This window comes from Sapajus apella, unplaced genomic scaffold (assembly GCF_009761245.1).
Source record: "Sapajus apella isolate SASKATOON/1434 unplaced genomic scaffold, GSC_monkey_1.0 scaffold64, whole genome shotgun sequence".
Lineage (NCBI taxonomy): Eukaryota > Metazoa > Chordata > Mammalia > Primates > Cebidae > Sapajus > Sapajus apella.
Genome location: NW_022437004.1, coordinates 4,788,365 through 4,809,655, shown reverse-complemented (window position 1 = coordinate 4,809,655; position 21,291 = coordinate 4,788,365). Strand labels below are relative to the sequence as shown.

The 21,291-nt window shown below is 41.3% G+C and overlaps 1 protein-coding gene across 5 annotated transcripts in view; it reads left to right on the top strand.

Annotated features, from left to right (window-relative positions):
* Positions 1-21,291, top strand: part of TGFBR3 (transforming growth factor beta receptor 3) — a 220,378-nt gene that overhangs the window by 133,310 nt on the left and 65,777 nt on the right. For 4 of the 5 annotated variants that reach the window (XM_032247873.1, XM_032247871.1, XM_032247872.1 and 1 more), the window contains exon 4: positions 8,789-8,926. In XM_032247873.1, the coding sequence (XP_032103764.1) occupies positions 8,789-8,926 (138 nt within the window). Of the gene's footprint in view, positions 1-8,788; positions 8,927-16,442; positions 19,520-21,291 lie in introns of those variants that run through there. The other variant, XM_032247875.1, reaches the window with a different exon arrangement.

Sequence of the window (21,291 nt, the reverse complement as noted above, 5' to 3'; positions counted from 1 at the left end):
CCCAAGATTAAAGATGGGGGTGGGTAGGCAGGGAGAGAGACCGACAGACAGACAGAGACATTCATTCTACCTCCAGCACTGTCATTTTCCAGCCATATGACTTAGGCAAGAACACCAATTTCTTTACCTTTAAAATGGGAATAATTAGATGATTATGCAAAGCACTTCCTTTTGATGAGGACAGCAAATCTCAGCCCACCAGGAGCCATGGATCTACCTATTGTCTTTCCTTGGAAGACGATGATGATGATTTTCACTATGTTGCCGCCACTATTTTTAACAATAATCCAAGTGTGGTGTTTTTGAATGTTCACATCTTAGTAATTACTCCTCTCTAGATTTCTGTTTTCTGCTAGCAAGGTAACACTGTACCGCTATTCAGAATTCTTTACCAGCTTCAGATTAATATACTTTCTGAGATTGTACTTTAGTCCAGGGGAATCCAAATGCCATCCTTTGATGTTGGGAGCATCTTAAATCGCTACCTGAATACGATTGCATTTTGTGTTTTTTTTCTATTACAAATTAACTTTAAGATAGTGCTTAAACAGAAATCCTCACTGAGATCTCATAATCAGTTCATTGTCCGACGTGTGCAGCAAGCCAATACGCTGAGACACCACGTTTCAGCACAGAAAGAGGCTTAGTTGTACAGCTGCTGAACTGGAGGAAAACTCATCCATCTCCCACAGGAGTTTGGGGTTGGAGTTTTTAAGGGTTTTGGAGTGGGCTGACGTGTGGAGATTGTTGATTGGCCAAAGAGTGCAGGGTAAAGTCATGGGACAGGGAGATGAAGAAACTGTGTTCTCATGCTGATTTGGTGGTTCCTTTGTGGGGGTCTTTAAACTGGTTGGTGTAGGTTGTCCTGTTGGAATTCATGCAATTTTCAAACAAAACCCTTATGATTCTAACATCAGACATCCTATCTATCTTATAGGACCAATGGGATGCAAATAGTGAGAATCTAGTGCTATGTGGCTTTTGGTTACAAGAAAGTAGGTCAAAGAGCGGCATGATTAATGCTTAATTATAACTATATTTTCTGTCCCGAATTCTTGTTAACCCAGTGAGGACAGCTTCAATTGATATGACTGCACGTAGCAGATGGAATGATTACTCCAGTACCCAGATTATGTAGGAATTGGGTTCTTGCTATGCTTAGTTTGTAAATCAGCTTCTAATAATCACTGCAGTGATTCTCTTTATTATGCAGTTTGATATACCACAGTGCTGACACACAGTCCGTTCTAACATTCTGTTGTTGGTAAAGGCATACATGTCAGAATACTGGCTTACTAAACAGGTAAGTAGCAAAACTAATTTCAAGTCCATTATAAAAAGTAGAAATTAGGCCGGGTAGTGTGTGACTCATGCCTGTAATCCCAGCACTTTGAGAGGCTGAGGTTGGAGGATTGACTGAGACCAGGATTTGAGATCAGCTTAGGCAACATAACAAACCCTGTCTCTACCGGAAAAAAAAGAAAAAAAAAAATTAGCTGGGCATGGTGGTTTGTGCCTGTGGCCATAGCTACCTGGGAGGGCAAGACAGGAGATTGCTTGAGGAGTTGAAGGTTACGTGAGCTCTGATTGTGCAACTGCACTCCAGCCTGGGCAACAGAGTGAGATCTTACCTCAAAAAAAGGAGAACTTGAGAGGAAATACATTTGTACAGCACATAATTAAATGGGGCTTTGGTTATATATTAGTGTTAAAAACAAAAATAAAGCGATTGTAATGGGCGTATTTATTAAATGTGACAGAATATATTAAAGCAAATTTTTTCCTCCATTTTAATTAATGTGCAAATACTGAGTTTCTTCAGTTTGCCTAGATCTTTAGTTTCTAACTGTTCTAACACACTTAATTGACTATGTGAAAACCCATGTAAAATTCTATGCTTCTAAAAGACAGTGGAACATTTGCTCAAAATATTTTAACTTTGTTATCTATCCCTAAGGAAGAAAACATGCTTTAAAGGTTTTTCACATTTTACATGTTTTTATTTGCATAACTGTTTAAGATAACAAACATTTTCCATTTTCTTTTCTTTGCCTCATATGGTTCCTATGGATGGCCTGAGTGCCATTCTGCCCTGTCCTATACACAGAGAGGCTGATGACCAGGGTGGCTGGTCATCACTGCAAAGCCTGGGTGTGGCCTTCGCGTCCTGTCCAGCATACCTGCCAGGAAGCCCCTGCCGTCATTTGTTTCAGTAGTTGGAATCTGCTTTTCTTGACTGTTTTAAAGTTGAAATTGAACTTGATAATGAAGTTAATGTTCTGTTTACTATGTACACCCTTGCCCCCTTTTTCTGGCCAGAAAAACAGGTCAATATTACTCTATAATCATTATTCAAGTCACATCTCATTAGTAACTTTTAGTGTTTCCTTCTTTTATTCCTTCTTTCAGAGAACTTATTGACTGCCTACTAGGTGTCTGGCCCTGTGCTAGGCCCAAGGATGCAGAAATGAGTGTGACTCAATTTCTGCTCTTGAAGAATGTCCTGAGGAATTTACATTGTGGCATGGGAGACAAACATCTAAACCAAGGTGTCCGATCTTTAGGCTTCCCTGGGCCCCATTGGAAGAATAATTGTCTCAGGCCACACATAAAGTACACAGACACTAATGATAACTCATGAAGGAAGAAAAAAAATCGCAAAAGAATCTCATAATGTTTTAACAGTTTACAAATTTGTGTTGAGCCTCATTCAAAGTCATCCTGGGCGGCATGTGGCCCGTGTGTTGGACAAGCTTGATCTAAACAGATCATTATAGTTCCAGGCAGAGGCAGAGGGAGAAACACCAGTGCTGTCTGAGAGCGCTCCGGCCCTGTCTGAAAGAGGGCGAAAGATTTTACTGGAGAAGGCATTGTGAGCTGGAGCCGCGAGTCGGTCTGGGAGCACTGTGGTGCACTTTAGGCCAGAATCCTGCAAGGCTGCAATGTGTTAGTGATGTATACAGTCCGCAATTCACACAACCTGTCTTAATGCCGAAGAATGATAGAAAAGTGCCTGTCTGTGTCCTCAGACTTGCATCAGTAGTGGCCTGCCGAGGGCACTAGCCCGGGTCCTCCTCTGGAACCACCCACACATCAGGGTCTCCACTCTGCTGGCTCTTCTGGCTCTTCCCGCAGCCGGGGGAGCTGTGGTTGCTCTGGGAAGGAAGGGCCTGGGTCTCTGGAATCTCCTTGCAGTGGCTCCCAGGACCCCTTTAAAGGGTCATGACCTGCAGTTTCATAAATACTCTTCTGTTTATATGAGCTCTTGTCCCTCAACCCCCAACCCAAATTTAGTTCCCAGTATTTTTCCAGGGTATACAAAATATGGAGCAGAGCTTATTTCTGCATCAAATTTGAGACTTTTATTTTAGGTTTTTTTTTTGTCTCTTTTGTGGTTATATTAGATTATTTTCAGAGGCTCCCAGGGAATCCTGAATCATGTCCTTTTTGTGGGGAGGGGTGATTAGTGTTGAAATGGACTGACTGTGCCCCTCTTACCATATTAAGTAGTTTCAAGACAAAACCATTGGGAAAGAGCTTGCTATCATTTGACCAAGGAGAATGGTCAGTTGAGTGCCCCAGGTCAGGATTGGCACCCTGGGGTGTGTGTGTGTGCGTGTGTGTGTGTGTGTGTGTGTGTATGTGTGAAGATTTCTTGAATTCAGCACCAATTGATTATATTCCTCTAGAAATTCAGAGAAATATAAAAACAAAAAGTAGGGAAAAATTTAAAAGCTCCAAATCCAGTTCTCTAAAAATATTTTGAGGGAATCTTTTTATACCAATTCCCAAATGGTGAAAGACAAGCAATGGTGAATAAAATATCAGCTGTAGGGGTTCCTTAGACCAGCATATACTTTAAACTCTGCAGCAGCAACCAAGTTAATGCTGTTCCCATCCCTAGCAATCAGTTGCACATTTTAGATCCATCTGGGGTCAGTTTTGAGTTCCTAAAAGTCGTATTGCCCAAACGTCAGTGAAATTAGAGTTCAGCGGTGGGACCCTAGTGTCCTGAAATAGGTTTGTGCCTTTCCATTTGTGTGTGTAAAGTGTGGGTGCTGGGAGACCCAGAGTCAGGATTTTTCATTTACTACTAACACTGTTGCCAAGTGGATGTCTCCTTATCCCTAAAGAGGGGACAGATAATGGCTATATACAGACCAGCGTGTGATTTTATGGGTCTTGGTTGTAAGCACGCTGTTGGAGTTCTTTTCTTATCTTAGTGTAAACTGATTATTGAACCATCCATTTCAGAGAATTATTTGGTCTGGTTTTAGATAATAGGAGTCTCCCTGCTAGTGTTTTGGATTACTTCATTGCTTCACAGGTCCACAGGGGCTGTTCTAAGAATCAGAAATGTTGAAATGAACCTCACCGACACATTAGCAAAACTGGACAGCTGTTAGACTTGAATATCAGCTGCTTTGCTCACTTTGCTTTTTTGTTTTAATGAGCCCCTGAGGTAGGGGTCTAACTAATATATATTCTGAAATCTCTGTGGTAGAAATGTCTTGCATCTTTATTATGAATCCTGGGAAATTCAAAACAATTTTCATAAGGAATCTTTCCATAAAGCAAGTAGGGTGTCCCCCCTTCCTGTAATTCATTTTCATAAAGTAATTTACAGAGTTTGAGACAATAGATAGTTTTTGCTTATCAAAGATAATCTTTGGAGAACTGTGAAGCCTTCACTGTAACAAGGTCCAGAGAAGATTGTCCTTGTTCCTTTCTGCTGATAATGTGAGCAAGGACATGCTTCCCAAGTGGTAGATAGGGATGTGGTTTTCCCACTCAGAGGCTTTGTGCTCCTTAGAGTTGTCCTTGACTTTGATCAAAGTTGTGTTCAGATTCCCCAGAAAAACCCTCCAAAGATCTGCTTTGAATTTCTTTATAAAATTATGTGTTTGTTGCATGGCACAGATAACTGCAGAAGACTGCGTATGAATAGATGTTGTAGAACAGGGTAGACCAATTAGCCCTTTTCCATTTAGGAGAGGAATCAGCAATGTATGAGGGATGGTGTTTACATAAGGAATGTGGCAGATCAGATCTGCTTGCGTTTTCTCACACCATCAAGAATACCGACTATCCAGCACTGTTTGAGACCCGCATGTTTAGCACAGGAACTCTTGGATCAGGCTTCACAGACCAGAATGTGGTCAAAGTATGGGATTCACCAGAAACTACATGTGAAAGTTTTTTTAGTTTTGAGTCATCCTCTATGAAGTTCTCCTCCTGAAAGGATGACATCTTAAGATCAGAGATGTAATTTCTAGCTAAATTAGATGGAGCCCTTTTGTTACCATTGTTGCTGTTAGAGCTTTCTTACTCTTTTACGATGGGGTTCTTAGCCTGGGTTAGTGGGTGCTTAACCTGAGTTCATGGGCCCTGCAATGAATGTTGTTCCCTGACGTTGTCTGCAAAAGTTTGTGTGATATGGATGTTTTTTGTTTGGTTTGGTAAAGAGAGGGTTTATACATGCATTAAGTTCTCAAATGCTCCGTGACTACCAAAGACTTACAAAGAAGCCGGTGATTTTGAGGCTGGTCATTGCTCCTCCCATTGAGCTGCATCTTCTTTAGCTCTACCAATCTTCACAGCTCACATGGACCCAGCGTTGATTCCTTATCGCTTATGAGCCCATAGACAAAACTGTTAACCTGTATTTTTATGTGTAAACTTGACATAGGATTGATGGTCAACTCTTTAAACTACTGTTTGGATTTCCGAGCTGGAGTTTGCTGGGTAGTCTTTGTGTCATTTCTTCATGGGATATTTATTTGCTGTAGTCTGCCTCAGCATGGCCTTTAGACCATGCCCACTGGACAGCCTAACCACGAAAAGCTTCAGGATGTTCTTATATTTGTAACTGCAGTCTATCCTGAGCTATAATTGATCTTTTCTTTTCTCTTTCTTTTTCTTTTTTTTTCCCCAGCCTGGGAGAAATTGGGCAACTTAGCCAGGAATTCTTTGAGATACTGTGGTGTGTTCTCTCCACATTTCTGGAAGCTTTTTGCATCATTCTGTTGTTAGTTGTTGTGGTCGTCCTCTATCTTCCCTTCAGCAAGATCTACTCAAGCGGAGGAAGCATAGAAAAGACAGGTTGCTGAGGGATTAGGTGAGCGAGCGCTTGCAGGACTCTTTGTCCCCGCCAAATGATCTTTTAAAGAAACTATTGGGTATTTTTCTTTGAATTTCCCAATTGTAGTGTGAATTCTTCTCTGCCAAATGGCTTTTGGGGCTTTGCCTGGACCCCGTGTGCCAGAGTCAGAGATTCATCTTGGCCAGACACTGCCACATATTGAAGAGGGAGCTGTTTCCAGGAAAGCTCAGAGAGCTGTGGCTCCTAGAAATCTTTCCTTGATCGTATGAGCCAGGCCTCAGCACTTTTGACCATCTGGAAAATTTTGGACCTGAGCACCAATATCTGTCTCATAGATCTTTTTATTCTCATTTCATGAGCTTTCATTTTAAAAATCTTGTTCATTTGAGATACATACTTATTAGCATTTTGTAGTATATATTTTGACCAAAACTTCTGCTTATCTATGAGTTCTACAAAGAAAATCTTCAGAAGAAGGGTTGATGCAACACCTGCAAATATACATTACTATTCTTTGTGCCATTATGGTACTCAGTAAATAGTCTTGGAATAAATAAATAAGGAAACGGTTTACTGAAACATGCTGTTAGTGAAAGTCAGAGTGTTGCTTTGCAGTTTTTAAACTCTTGAAAAATGATGGTTTCATCATTCCTTCATTCTCCATAGTGTGTGTGTCTGTCTGTTCAGTACAGTTTGAATCTTTGCCTCTGCTGTTGCTACAGCGTCTCTTCTTCTCAGTGGCTATCAATCTATTTCCAGATGCAGACAGCATCTCCAAAGTGTACTGTGCGGTAGAGTCTTTTACAACCAAGGAGCACATTATTTTGCTGTAGCTGTACTTGACATCACTGTTCATTTAGTGGTTTGATTTAGCACTATGCTTATGTCAAATATAAAACTGATTCTAGCTATGTCCAGAAATAGCTCATGATAGTTGGAATGTTGCTTGTTTTGTATTTTTTTTTTTTTTTTTTTGCAAATTAGCCAAATTTCTCTTTTTTTCCCTTTAGGTAACATATAGATATATTCATTTGCTGTGATAAATCAATATTTATTATTATGTATGATTACTTCCTGTTCTTTTGGCTAAGATCAAGTGTATTATTGTGTATATGTTAAGCACAGTTTTAAATTGTTTTAAACAAAGTCTCTTCAGCCCAGGCTGGAGCGCAGTGGCATAACCTGGGCTCACTGCTCACTGCAACCTTCACCTCCTGGGTTCAGGTGATTCTTGTGTCTCAGCCAACTGAATATCTGGGATTACAGGCACCTGCTACCACACCCAGCTAATTCTTGTGTGTGTTTTTAGTAGAGACAGGGTTTTTCCGTGTTGGCCAGGCTAGTCTCAAACTCCTGGACTACAGTCCGTTTTGGAAATTAAGACATGCATACTCAAGTTAGTGAACGGATGATACAAGTTATTCATAGAATACTTTTGTGGCATTGAAAAGCAGAGAATTATTGGTCATAAGTGGTCCCTACAAAAAAAGGTAGCAGTACGTTGAGATCACAGTGGGCTAGCAGCCATTGGGAAAATGTGAAGTATTCCAGCATTGAGTGCTATGTCCCTGAAGGTTGTATAGACTCAGATCGTGGATCTAGACCATACCATCCTCATGAGGATTCTAGCTGAGATGTACTGTCATTCCCAGTGCATCACTCAGTCCGTGTCTTTCTAGCTAAGTCCTTTTGTGTCCTGTCCGTCCCTTATTACTTTACGGTTATCTTTGATGAGTTCACTCTGTTTAAATGTGTGATTCTTGGGTCTTGCCTTACCCCTCTGTATGGAAAGCCAGTGTAAGACAGACTGAATGAAAGTATCTAGTCAGTATTTTCTCGTATGTCCTTCTGTTCTCCTACATTCATGTTGCCCTGGGCTCACGTGTACCAAGAGGACTTTGTTGAGTCCACGCTTTGCAGCTCTGCTCACAGGTGCTTTTTGGTGATGTTAATGACAGCAGTGGTGATCTGCAAAAGTCCCTGATCTGCTGTCAAAATTGGCTACAGTTTTCATATCCAGTTCATGGTTTCCATCCCTGTTTTTGTTGTTGTTGTCATTTGACAGGGCTGTGCACAATCACTTTTGACCCTTTGTGTCCTCTGTGTTTCATTTCTTTGGAAAGGTCCTTCAAGCGAACAGCTGAGATGACGGGAGCCCTGGCGGCCTCCTTTGGCAGCCCCTTTCTCTCGGCTTTCAGCACTTTTCCTTGGCAGAACCCATTTCACTTTATAGAGGTTGGAGCTTACCTGGAGGAGAAGAAAGGTCATTTCTCTGGAGATCTAGAGGGATCCAGGGGATTTTGTTTTCCAATTTTCACCTTAGTCAGGTGACCTAAGGTTTAAAGCAGGCTTGAGGGAAGGTAACTTTTATTATTCCACCGTTGCTGATTTTGGAAAGAAAAAAATGTGTTCTCTTTATTTCTTCCTTGACAGAGAGCTAAATCATGCTTTGGTTGAGATTAGTGTGGTTGAACCCTATGAAATAGCCATTTTGTAGTAAAAAATGATCAAATATTGGCAATATCATCTGGTTCAACTCAGTGTATCTTATTCATAGAATGTGAGCTTGCTTGTAGCTTGTTTCTATTGATGATGAGTTGTGAAATAGTATTCCAGAGGCTGCTCTAAGTGATTTTCAGGGAAAGCCAGGGCTAAGATTTCTACCCTCTTTCTGTTGCTTCCTAGGTCACACTTCACCTGAATCCAATCTCCTCAGTCCACATCCACCACAAGCCTGTCGTGTTCCTGCTCAACTCCCCACGTCCTCTGGTGTGGCATCTGAAGACAGAGAGACTTGCCACTGGGGTCTCCAGACTGTTTTTGGTAAGTGCTTAGCACCCTCCCAAACAGATCCTTAGAACAAGGATATAGTGGTCATTAAACTTTGCCCGACTTTTAAAAGAGGCTGATTTTACTGAAATAATACCAGAGTCCAAAGAGTGTGCGAGTTGGAGGATGGCCTTGGTGATATTTGGATGCATAGATACGCATTCACAAAAAGCAGACACACCTGCCCGTCTTCTGTGGACAGAGGGTCGGGTCTAGTGGGCACGTTAGAACAGCACCTGTCGTCGTGCTCTGTGTGGTCTGAGCTTCGGTTTCAGCTCTGAAACCCGCCTTGTACCATCAGGAGCGCTGTAAATATTGTAACGGGCTTCTGGGTGTGTGGTCCCAGACCACGAAATAAATATGCACAGACCCATACTGTTTGTATATAATGCGGGCCTAATTCCTGACATGAGGATCTGTTTTTTGAGAAAGTGACACAGTGAGCTCCAAAATGAAGTCATTTGTATTTTATTAAAAATACAAGTTGGAACACAGCTCTTGTGGAAGATCCAAATATTACCTACTATTTGTAAATCATGTCCCTTTGGTTTGCCAGAACATTCAAGTTTGCTAGTTGTGGAGAAATAGAGGGGTTGTTTGAATGGAATTTTTTTGGTATGATATCATGTCTGATGATGAGCAACACTGCAACTCGGTAGTGGTAACTCACATTGTCTGTTGCGAGAGCTGCAGGCTAATGTCCTAACTGCAGCGCTTGAGGCCCTAAACCTCTCGCTCACAAGCATCCAAAACAAGTGGAGTCCCCAGTTAATAGTTTTCCTCTTGCCTCATGAATAAACTTTGCCAGTTAATGACTCTCAGTCCCTATCTGTAGTTTCTGTCCCCTGTATTTGAAGACTATTCTAAAAACTCAAAGGTTCTTGTTGAATAATGTAAGAACCCATAGTCAATACAATTATTATAGTAAGTATGCAAATGAGTAAAAGGGAGAAAAGGAAAAGCTCATCTTTGTAGTAAAATGCCAACTAATAAATATAGAAGGAACAAAAGAGTTATAAAATGATCATTTTGCAACCATCATAGTAAAAGTTGACCAGGCAAGAATTATCAACAGATGCTAAACTAGCAGAGGTGGAGGGAGTTCAGGAAATAGTATATTTAGGTATTCTTAAAATATCTTTAACACAAATTACTTATTAATGACACATAAAAAATCATGACTGTAATCCTTGGGGATACCCAATGATACCTTAACCAAGTGATGAAACTTCATGTCAGCCATGTGGGGCAGATGGATGTTGTGTGCCTATAAATGAGAGAGAACACAGCATCACTTTTGTAGTATTTTTGCCAGAAATGTGTATAACCTGAATCTAATCATGAAGAAATGCTGACAAAACCAAATTGAATGACATTCTGTAAGATAACTGGCTTGTACTCTTCAGAAGTGTCAGTCATGAAAGAGAGAGAAAGGCTGGGGAGCCATTCCAGATGAAAGGAGACAAAAAGACACGTGTGATCCTGAACTGGATTGTGCTGGGTAGGGAGTGGGGCAGCTGCTATAAAAGACATTATGGGGACAGTGGATGAAATTATAATTGAGCCTATAGATTAAAATATTGGATCAGTGTTATATTTCTTGAATTTGGTAATTACGTTTTTTATGTAAGAGAGTATCCTCCTTAGGAAACATACTTAGTACTCTTAAAGGTTAAGGGCTCAAAGGTCAGATCATTCAGTAAAGAACATGTTGTATAGAGAGGAGAAAAAAGCAAATGTGGTAAGATTTTAAACACTGGTGAATCTAGTTAAAGGGTATACTACAGTCCTTTGTACTAGCAATTTTGCTGTAAATTTAAATTAATTTCAAAATAAAACTTTTAAACTCAAAAGGTACATTTATAAGGTGAGTATTATTGATAACTTTATTGTAGCCTTTTCTGGGAATTGTAACTCTTATTACTTACTTCTATATTAAAAAGGCCAAAAATCAGTCATTATTCAGTTGTTATTACTAGTACGTTTAGCACTTAGGACATTTCAGGTCACTAAATGCTGTAATACTTTATCTCATTTAATTCTCACAATAAGCTTCTACAGTACGATAGTGTAAGTTCCTTCTTGTAGATGAAGAACTAAGATTTAGAGAGGCTAAGTAGTAGCCCAAATCACATGGCTAGTTACTTGCAGAGTTGGTACCCCAACCCAGATAGGACCTATTCTACAAGATCTTATGCTCAACTGCCCGCCTTCATACTCATAATCACTGTCAGTCTCCTCTAATTAAACTTAGTGGTGATAGTAAGACTAATGGCTCTGATCATAAAGTCATATGTACATTTAGCCCTGGTACTATAGAGCTGTCCTGTCCAATACTGTAGGAAGTAGCTGTGCATGGCTACTTAAGTTAATGAAAATAGAAAATGCAGTTCTTCAGTCCTGCTTAGCCATATTTCAGGTGCTCAGTAGTTACATGAGGCTGGTGGCTACCACAGTGGGCAAGTTATGGAACATTATGAGCAAAGGCAGTGCATGTCCTGGTTTGGATCCAAATGGTGACCTTGGGCAAGTTAATTTCTCTAAACCGGATTTTTCTCAGGCCCTCTATCATAGGGTTGTTATCTTAAGTAAGTGAGATTACATATAAAATGTTAGTAGACGTCACCTGCCGTTGCTGCTCTTATTTATTTCTGGTCATAGTAAAAAGCATGTGGGATGGGTGTTGAATTTGCATCTGTAACTATTATGAAATATCTAGCTTGGCTGGCCCCAGATTGAAAGGAGCTCTGTTTCTCTGGGCTATAGGTCCAGATGAAAGTGTGGGCCACGTATGTCATAGCTGTACTTACCGCCGTCTGGATTCTTTCCTCAGTCTGCCAGTCCATGGGTTTTGAGGGAGAGTGTCTTACTCTTAGTTATTGATTTGCTTTAACTTTGTTTAAAATCTATAAAAACTGCTTCTTGGCCATCAGTTTAGACTAGCAATGAAAGAAGGCGGCAGCTTTAGTAAACAGTTTTAAATGCAACCCCATTTGGACAATGGCATGTAAGGAGATTGCAGATCAAGTAATGAGCCTAAAATTACCAACACGTGGGAGGCAACATCAGGCGAAGTCAAGGATTTAAATTCCAGGACACCTGAACTCTGCTTTGTTGTCCAGCAGGCTTTCTTTAGGGAAAATGTTTTTGTTTTTTTTTTGTTTTTTTTTTTTTTTTTTCCATCTGCACATTTCTTCATGGCCTGGAAGAGACGATGGAACATCTGTTGTTCATTCACGTTCTCACATCAGCAGACAACGAGCGATGCAAGTCCTCTCACAAAGCTGGGCCGGTCTCCCTGGGTAGGCTCTTCCCTTCGTCTCTGTGGCCTGAAATGGATTTTAGTGTCTGTTCATCTCCTTGACAGCCTTTGCCACAGAGGGTCTGGTGATCAGTAGAAATCCAGTAGTATGTTCTCTTTATCCATTTATATAGCTAAAAGTTAAAGTTTGGGGATAAGATAAATTGTTTTACATAAAGTGTTCATCAAACACTTGAGAAGGCCCATGGGCTCTCTGGAAACTGGGGCTTCGCTGTTTTCATCACTGTCTTCTCCAGGGTTACCCAGGGAGCTTAGAGGAGCTGTGGAGAGAGAATGGGTCTCCTGACTCTCAGTCCAAGATGCATGTGTCCTGGACTCCTTCCTGATATGCTGCTGGAGGGTTTGCATTTCTGTCTGAGAGCTGTCTACTGTGTATGTAGAGTTACAATACTTTTAACTTTTTTTTTAATAGGATTGTGAGAAAAGTTTTTGTAATCGGGTGATGAGAAAAGTTCAAGTAATAGCATCTACTTATTTATCAGGGTGTGACCATTTTATTTAAATGGACATGTCTGTGCTGTTATGACTGCCCAAATTAAAAAAGGAAAACTTACATAATTAGTTAGGAGGGTTACCCAGAACATCGCAGCCACCCATGAGGGTGACTAAAAACATACTTTAATACTGCTAATAAAGGCAGCTGTCTTTTTCTGTCAAATCATTTCAGTCCTTCTCCTTCACAGCACAGGCAAGAAGGGGGCGTGTCAGGCAGGGAGAAAGTGGGATTTAGTTTGCTCTGCAGGTGCACCTCCTTTATCTGGTTATTCTGGTTACCTAGGAAATATGAGTGGGATGAAGAGTGATGCTTTCAGGCTGAGTTTCAAGTAGTGAATCTTTGAGTATGACTCACACGCACACACATGATGAAGTTGTCATAGTCTTATAGTTTTCCTTTTGCAGGGTGTATGAGTGGCTCAGAGAACAGTCAGAAATAAAAATCATCCTACCCTCTCAGTGTGTCGTGTTGAAACAAGTAATTTCTTAGAAGGATCACATAAGCCCGTTTTTATTTATGCATTCATTTCCACACTGAAAAAAAAAAGTAGAACTTAATGGGGTGATAGATGCCCTAACCTTCAACCTGAGTTTGCTAAAAAAGATTGAGAAGAGCCACAATCTGAAATTGTCTCTAAGGCCATACTACAATTTAAATACACAGTTTCTAGAGGAGAGACACGAGTGGCCAAAAAACACGTGAAAAGATGCTCACTATCATGAGTCATTAGGGATACGCTAATGAAAACCACAGTGAGATGCCACTTCACACTCACTAGGATGGCTGTAATAAAAAAGATAATAACAAGGGTGTGAAGGCTGTTGGGAAATTGGAACATGCTTACATTGCTGTTGGGAATGTAAAATGGTTCTGTGGCAAACAATTGAGCAAAACACATGTCCACAAGAACTTGTCCACAAATGTCCAAAGCAGTATTATTCATAGTAGCCAAAAAGTGGAAACAACCCAAATGTCCATCAACAGATGAATGGATGGAAAAAAGTGCTATATCCATACAATGGAATATTAGTTAGCCGTAAACAGGATTGAAGTTCTGATACATACCACCACATAGATGGGTGTTGAAAACGTTGTACTAAGTGAAAGAAGCCAGACACTAATGGTCACAAATTGTGTGATTCCAAATTGTATAAAATGTCCAGAATGGCCAAATCTATAGAGACAGAAAGTAAATTAGTAATTGCCAGGAGTCGATGGGAGAGGAAAATGGGGAATGACTACTAAAGATATGAGATTTCTTTTGGGAGGTGATAAAAATGTTCTGGAATTACATAGTGGTGAATATATCACACTTTGTGAATATACTGAATTGTACAGTTTGAAAGGCTGAATATTATTGTTATGTGAACTATATTTAATAAAACTAGTGAGAAATAACCTTGCTGCAGCACTTTTTTGTGTGTGTGAGGAGGACAGGGTCTCACTTCATCACTCAGGCTGGAGTGCAGTGGTACAAACATGCTCACTGTAGCCTCAAGCCTCTGGGCTGAAGCAATCCTCCTGCCTCACCCTCCCAAGTAACTGAGACTGCAGGTGCATGCCAACATGCCTGGCTAATTTTTTTTTTTTTTTTTTTTTTTTTTTTTGTATTTTGTGTAGAGACAGGGCTTTGCCTTGTTGTCCAGGCTAATCTCAAACTCCGGTTTGGCCTCCCAAAGTGCTGTGTATATAGGTGTAAGCCACAGTGCTGGGAATGAACTAGATTTGTAAGTGTATCTTTTTACTTTATTCCATGTACCTACCTGATTTTTTTTTTTTTTTTTTTTTTTTTTTTAAGACACAGTCTGGCTCTGTAGCAGTTGTGTGATCTTGGCTCACTGCAACTTTTGCTGCCTGGGCTCAAGCCAGCCTCCCATTTCAGCCTCCCGAGTAGCTAGAAGTACGGGCATGTGCCCCCATGCCCAGCTAATTTTTGATTTTTTGTAGAGATGGGGTCTCACTTTGTTGCCCAGCTGGTCTTGAACTCTTGGTTTCAAGCAATCCTCCCACCTCAGCCTCCTGAGTAGCCGGGACTACAGGCATGCGCCCCCACACTCAGCTAATTTTATTTTTTTTGTGAAGATGGGGTCTCACTTTGTTACCTAGGGTGGTCTCAAACTCTTGGGCGAAGCCATCCACCTGCCTTAGCCTCCCAAAGTACTGGGAGATTATAGGTGTGAGCCACCGCACCTGGCCTCTGATTTTTTTTTTTTTAAATCTTGCTTTAATTGTATCCGAAACTCGAGCATTCTCTCCTGCAAAGTCTGTAGACCTGGAGCCCTAGGGCAAGCAAAATTTTCAAGATGAGACCCTAGTGCCTGGCTTTTAACCTAAAATGCCTAGTTCACAGGCCATGGCCAGCCTCCTGATGTCAGGCTTAGTCACTTCACATACTCATAAGGAAAAAAAGGTATCTAAGATTAGAGAAGTTACAAGAAATAATCAGCTTCTTCCAACCTCATTCACTTTTGATATTGCTGTGCTGTGATCTGTATTTTCTAGCCATTTATCATTAAAATCAGAGAACAAACAGATGTGAATGTGTGTATATTTGAGTGGGGGATGGGGCATGGAAGGGGATTTTGGTCTTTGAGGTACCATTGCTGGAGCTGGCAAATAAAAATAGAGGGTGCCCAGTTAAAGTTGAATTTCAGATAAACAACGTAATTTTGTTAGTGTCCATGCAATATTTGGGACATAACATTTACTAAAAAAGTATTCATTGTTTATCTGAAATTCAGGTTTTTGTTTCCAGTTAACACCCTGGCCTGGGTGTTAAGAGGCCTGAGTACTAGTGTTGGCTCTGCCACTAACTATTTATACATCTTGGGAAAAAAAATCACTTAACTACTCAGGCCTCAGTTTTCCTCATTTCTAAAATGAGGGGATTGTATTAGCTCATCTCTAAAGTTCCTCCCAGCTTTTAAACTCTGTGAATCTTTAATAGTATGACTGCTAGATATTATATCCCAATTTAATTTAGGACAGAAACTGGCAAATTGAGCATTGCCTCTTCAGCAAATCCAAGTAAATATCAAGGCAGGGCAGTTGAAATAAATGACAGAAATCAAACTCTGTGCTATTAGCTTTGGATTAAAAACAAATCAAAAGTTAATCCTAATGAAAAATGTAAATTGATACATTTAAAACCAGTTTTGTATTTTCAAGAATCGGGGAGAGATGGGTGAAGAAGCTGGAGTTGCCAACATCTAGTTTTTTCCTTTTATTTAAACTGGAGGCATAAAAAAAAAAAAAGTTCCAAATAACTGGGCCTATGCCACCAAACCACAGGCAGTTCTCTGGTGTGCACTGCAGTTTGGATGACTGACAAGACTCAGTGAAAAACAAGTGCTATTTGTTTTCCTGTGCCTAGTATTTAACTGGAAATCAGAAGGCTAGATTTCCAATCAGTTGCTAAATAGGCCCAGATGTGTGCTCAGCGCGGCGCTAGGAAGGGACATGCACAGCCTACACCATCGCGCATGTCCACCTGTTACCTTTTCATGAAGCCAAGTGATGTGTAACTGAGGGTTGTAGTGTCCAAAAATGCCCTAAGAATAACTCAGACTTCAAATTTTCTTGTGGAAGAGGGAACTTTTTTTTTTTTTTAAATTCTGTATTATATTGTGTTGCATTAAAAAATCTGGAAATAATTTTTTTCTTTTCTAATTTCCTCCTTTCCCTTCTTTGGCAGTTCCCCCACCCCCACGTTTATAAAAAACATGAAATTAGCATACCTGGTATGATGATTTATGTATCTACTTGTCATTTATCCAACATCCAGTTTTCTTGTTCATTTATCCAACACCCAGCCTGACTGGGAACTGTGCTAACTGTGGAGGATCCAGGGAAAACTGGGGTAAATTGCCTGTCCTCAGGGAGCTTCCCATTATGTGGGAGAGCTGGTTGAAAAATTGGGAATTGCAGTTTAGTGTGATAAGTGCTATTACACTAAATAATGGCGTAAATTGGAGAGAATAGTAGAAATTGGAGAAAATGAGAATTCTCTTCTTCCAAATGCAATCAAGGCAGCTTCCTGCATGTGGTTGGCTCTGGAGAACAATGTGGCAAATGGGTCAGGGTTGCAGACACAAACATAGCTCTTGGCTTGGCCAGAAGCATTGCTCCTGTATTCCAGGGTCCTGGATAGACCCGTTTGGGTTTTCCAGTGAGGTCTTTCCCCAGATAAATTATCTCTTGAAGGAAGATTAAATAACGAAATGTTTCAAGATTGGTGGTGGTGGTTCTTCTTTTTTTAAATGTCTCTTGTGGAATGACTCATTGTGTCCTGTGGGATATTCCACGTGGTTGTGTACCATGCACTTTTATTCCGGAGTCTGCTCCTCTGTTGGTTTTGTGGCTTGTCCTTAAGAGCCTTAATTATATGAGTCTTGATCCTCTCATGAACTAGGGTCAGTCAACTACCCTGTTTCCTAGGAATGCGTTTTTGGCCCCATTGTGGTCATTGAGCTCTTCCTGAATGTCACTGTGGCAATTAGAACATTGGAAAGAGCCCAGTTTCAACTGGTAAACCTGGTCCAGAAGGGGTTTTTGAAAGACTCCCTGGGATTTATTCTAACTTGCTGGGTGAAGGCTGGTGAATATGAGTGACTGAATGGCCCATGGCCCTGGGAGGTTTGCCTGGGTGTATTCTTCCCGAGGAAGACATCCTGTCTGGGAGGGTTCATGCAAGTGTAGACTTTTCCTGGCTCTGGTTGGACTTGGGTCATGTCTGTGTGCAGGCATGGGTCGCAGCCCTCTGAAGTCTTTGCTTTCATTCAACAAATTGAGGTCACATAAACTCGCTTTCACTGAGGAGGCAAGGTTGGTGTTTCTCTGTGTGGAGTCCCATGATGTCCTTTAAGGCGTTATTGTCTAAGACTAATCTGGTAATCAGATGCATCTGCCCTTCCCAAGTGTTGGGCAATTGATTGTATCAAATGTCACGTCTCTGGTGCCCTTTGTTGACGTGGTGGCCAGCCTCCAAAGAGCTGTTTGGTAGAAAAGTGACTGTTTTGTTAAGGGAGGTTGCAGAATATTTTATTTCCATGTAATAGGAGAGGGGGAAAAAAACCCAGCTGTCTACAGGAAGTGCTAGGAGGCTGACTTGAAGGCTGTGGCGGTGCCTTGGTCCTCTCAAATTATAGACAGTGATGCCTTTGGTAAGGGTTCTTCACAGGTGGCTCACACTCCCCATCTCAGAAAGCATCTGCAGGGTGGTCCAGCTCCTTCCTGGGCACAGGTTGTTGGGTTTATTTGAGGCAACTTGGTTTTTGCGCCTCAAGTCCACATTATCTAACTCTAGCGTGGAAGCTGCTTCTGATTTCTGCAGGGGAGAAAGGAATCCCTTTAGCCTTTCTAATTTCTGTGTCTAGGATAGAATTTGCATCTCAAGATCTGCTTTTGCCCTTTGTTCCTAATACTTTATCCTTAGATGGCCCAGGGTCTTTGTTGCAACTGTGGGTCCTTAATGCCACTGTGCTAGGGAGTGACCATTGGTTTGCCTCTGCCTTGTCCCACTGAGGTGGCGAATGACACAGTATATATCTGGAAGTCAGGGGCTCATCCATCTGTTGCCTCTGGCAAAAGTCTCACAGTTCATTTGCTCTCTGGCCTTTCCGTCTTTATCACGGAGAGCCTGTTATTAAGATTCTATTGGTTCTAGGTGATGCAGACTGCACGGTGATATTCAGAGCTGCTGTTTGGAGCCGGGGCTGCCCCAATCCATTAAAACAGGGTTTTTATATCCTGTTCTAGCAGTTTGGATAAGACGGCTGTGGTCTTGCCATTGTAAGGAATAACTTGTGGCCTGTCAACCTCAGCATCTGCCAGACAAATCTCATGGCCCGATGTGAGGATACATACACACATATGTCTATGTTTAACAAACACTTCTAATGTGTGCCATGTGTGAGGCACTCTTCTGAGTACTTACATGTATAACCTTATTTAGTCTTTATAGTAAGCCTGTGAAGTAGGTGTTATTGTTGTCTTTAAGATGAGGAAACTGAGACAAAGAGGTTAACATGTACCTGGTCCCATAGCTAGTAAGTGGGGGCTCTAACCATGGACACTGCCTAGTGAGTACTCAGTAAATGTTAGCAAGAATAATAATACTTTCCAGAATGGTCAGTGGGATCTCATTGGGAACAATCACACTGCTGACTCGAGGGCATGACTCTGATTTTATCTGTAACTCTGGCCTCCAGTTTGGAGCCACTCATGACTGTCCCAAGAACAAGGCTTCAGAACTGAACCCATAGAGCCAAATCAGGGCATCGGGTCAGTTGAGCAAAGTTCTTGTTTCAGCAAAGTGTGTTGTGAATGACTTATTTCAGTACTGGGATCTAGATCATGTTAGTATTTCACTTGGATAAGGATTTTAAAACTGTTTCTTGACCCCTTTCCCAAGAGCATCTTCCTTCTGGGGTCCCAGTTGGAGCATTTCTGGATCAGCTCCACCAGGATGCCATGCTTAATATCTGCATCTATCCTTAACCCTTTGGGAGCCGTTTGTTAGTTGATGCTAAATGTGTTCAGTTCAACCCTTCTTGGCTTTGACTAGGAGACCACCTTGATCATCTTCAAAGACTTTTCAATGTAGACTGGAAAATGGGTGTGGCCTGCTTAAGAGGGCTCTGCCTTTGCTTCAGGGCTAATATTAGGAAGCTCAAACAAGGCTCTTACACAGTTGTTTTGGGCTAGAGGCCTCACCTCCATTCCTGCCCTCCAGGGAAATGTCCTTTAGAACTTTTTTTCCCAAACTGTTGTAAGACCTGTGGTTGCTGGGCCAGAATATGCAGCTCTGTTTCGCCTGGGGCTTGTACCAGCCATTCCCAAGAGCTGTCAGTCAGCATTTTTCTAGAGAAACAGAACCAGTCAGGGATACATATGAAGAGATTTATTACAGAGAATTGGCTTAAGGCATTGTGGGGACAGGCAAGGCAATCAGAAGTCCATAGGGAGGCCTTCAGGAAGGGCAGCTCAGGCATGAGTAGAAGCTGCTGTCCACAGGTGGAATTTCTTCCTCAGGGAAGCCTTGCGTCTGCTGTTAATGGCTTTCAACGGATTGAATCAGGCCCACCCAGATTATCTGGTACAATCACCCTTCCTTATTGCCACCTGATTATGGACTTTAATTGCATCTACAAAATACCCTCCCAGTAACATGTAGATCAGTGTTTGATTGAATAACTGGGGAAGCTGGCCCAGACATGTTGACATATAAAATTGACTGTCACAGAAATTTTTTTTTTCCAGTTAAACTTTATTTTTTTTCTCCATCCCCTCGTCACCTATATCTGTCATTTCTCCCCATGTTATCCCTCCCTAACCTCCCTACCCACTGCTGTTCCTCCCCTATTTCCCCGCAACAGACCTGTGTGTGATGCTCCCCTCCCTGTGTCCATGTGTTCTCATTGTCCAGCACCCACCTGTGAGTGAGAATATATGGTGTTTGATTTTCTGTTCTTGTGTCAGTTTGCTGAGAATGACTGTCACAAAAATTTTTAAGATTCTTGGGCAATTTGTTGTTTAAGTTGACTTCTAGTCAAGTAATTATTTTGTTTCTGTAACAGTCATTCCTATTTCTGTCTGTCCCTTCCATTCAATTCTCTTCCAGTTTGACCAGCACAGTCCTTGAGATTGCTGGGGAAGTGGGGGACAGTGGGAAACAGCCCACCGGGAGAATCTCTGCAAGCAGCAGCTAAGGGTGGGAACCCTCTGCTTTGCCTTACTGCTTTTCCTTTTCACTCTCCTCAAAGCCTGGAGAGTGTTCTTTTGTATTTGCCTATCCAGTTTTGGTAGAAAGCCTGCCCTAAGACACCCAAGTCTTTGCTGACCTGAGAGCCAGTCAGTTCTCTCACCAAAGGGAGATGACCTTTCCTCAGTGTCTACCTTCCCACAGTGGAAAGAGCATCATTTTTGAAGTCCAGCAGATAGTTAGAATCTGCACTTATTCTTTGCTAAAGGTATGTAATCTGGCCCTTTATCTGATTGCTTAGAGCCCCAGTTTTTCCATCGTCAGATATGAGGATTCAGAATCCATGTGACAGGAGTGTGCAGCATGAGTTTTTATGATTAGTATCATATTTCCCAGTGTTTTGTTCACATGAGGCTGAAGGAGTGCATGTCTACGCCACACTAGTGATTTTGAGCTTGGTAGCTGACTGCTGTATGATGATGGACTAGAAAGAGCTCTAGAATGAGAAACCAGGTCTTTGGTTCTATTGTCGATCCTGTTATCTGCTGGCTGTGTGCCTTGGGTAGATCCTTTAGCTTCTGTGAGCCTCAATTTCCTTGTCTGTAAAATAGAATTGAGATTATTAGCCTTGATGAAGAAGAACTCTATAAAGAGAATTCTAGGAACATATTTGGAGCCAGGCATTTGTAAAATTCAGTCGTGCTCTTGAACTTGGCTTGGCAGATTGGATGTAACTTAAAAGAAAAAAAAGAGAGAGTCTTCAGGAGCACATTTGGAGGACAAAATTAGAGGAATGTAGCAAGTAATAGTAATGATACAAACATTTTATTTTTTTCCTG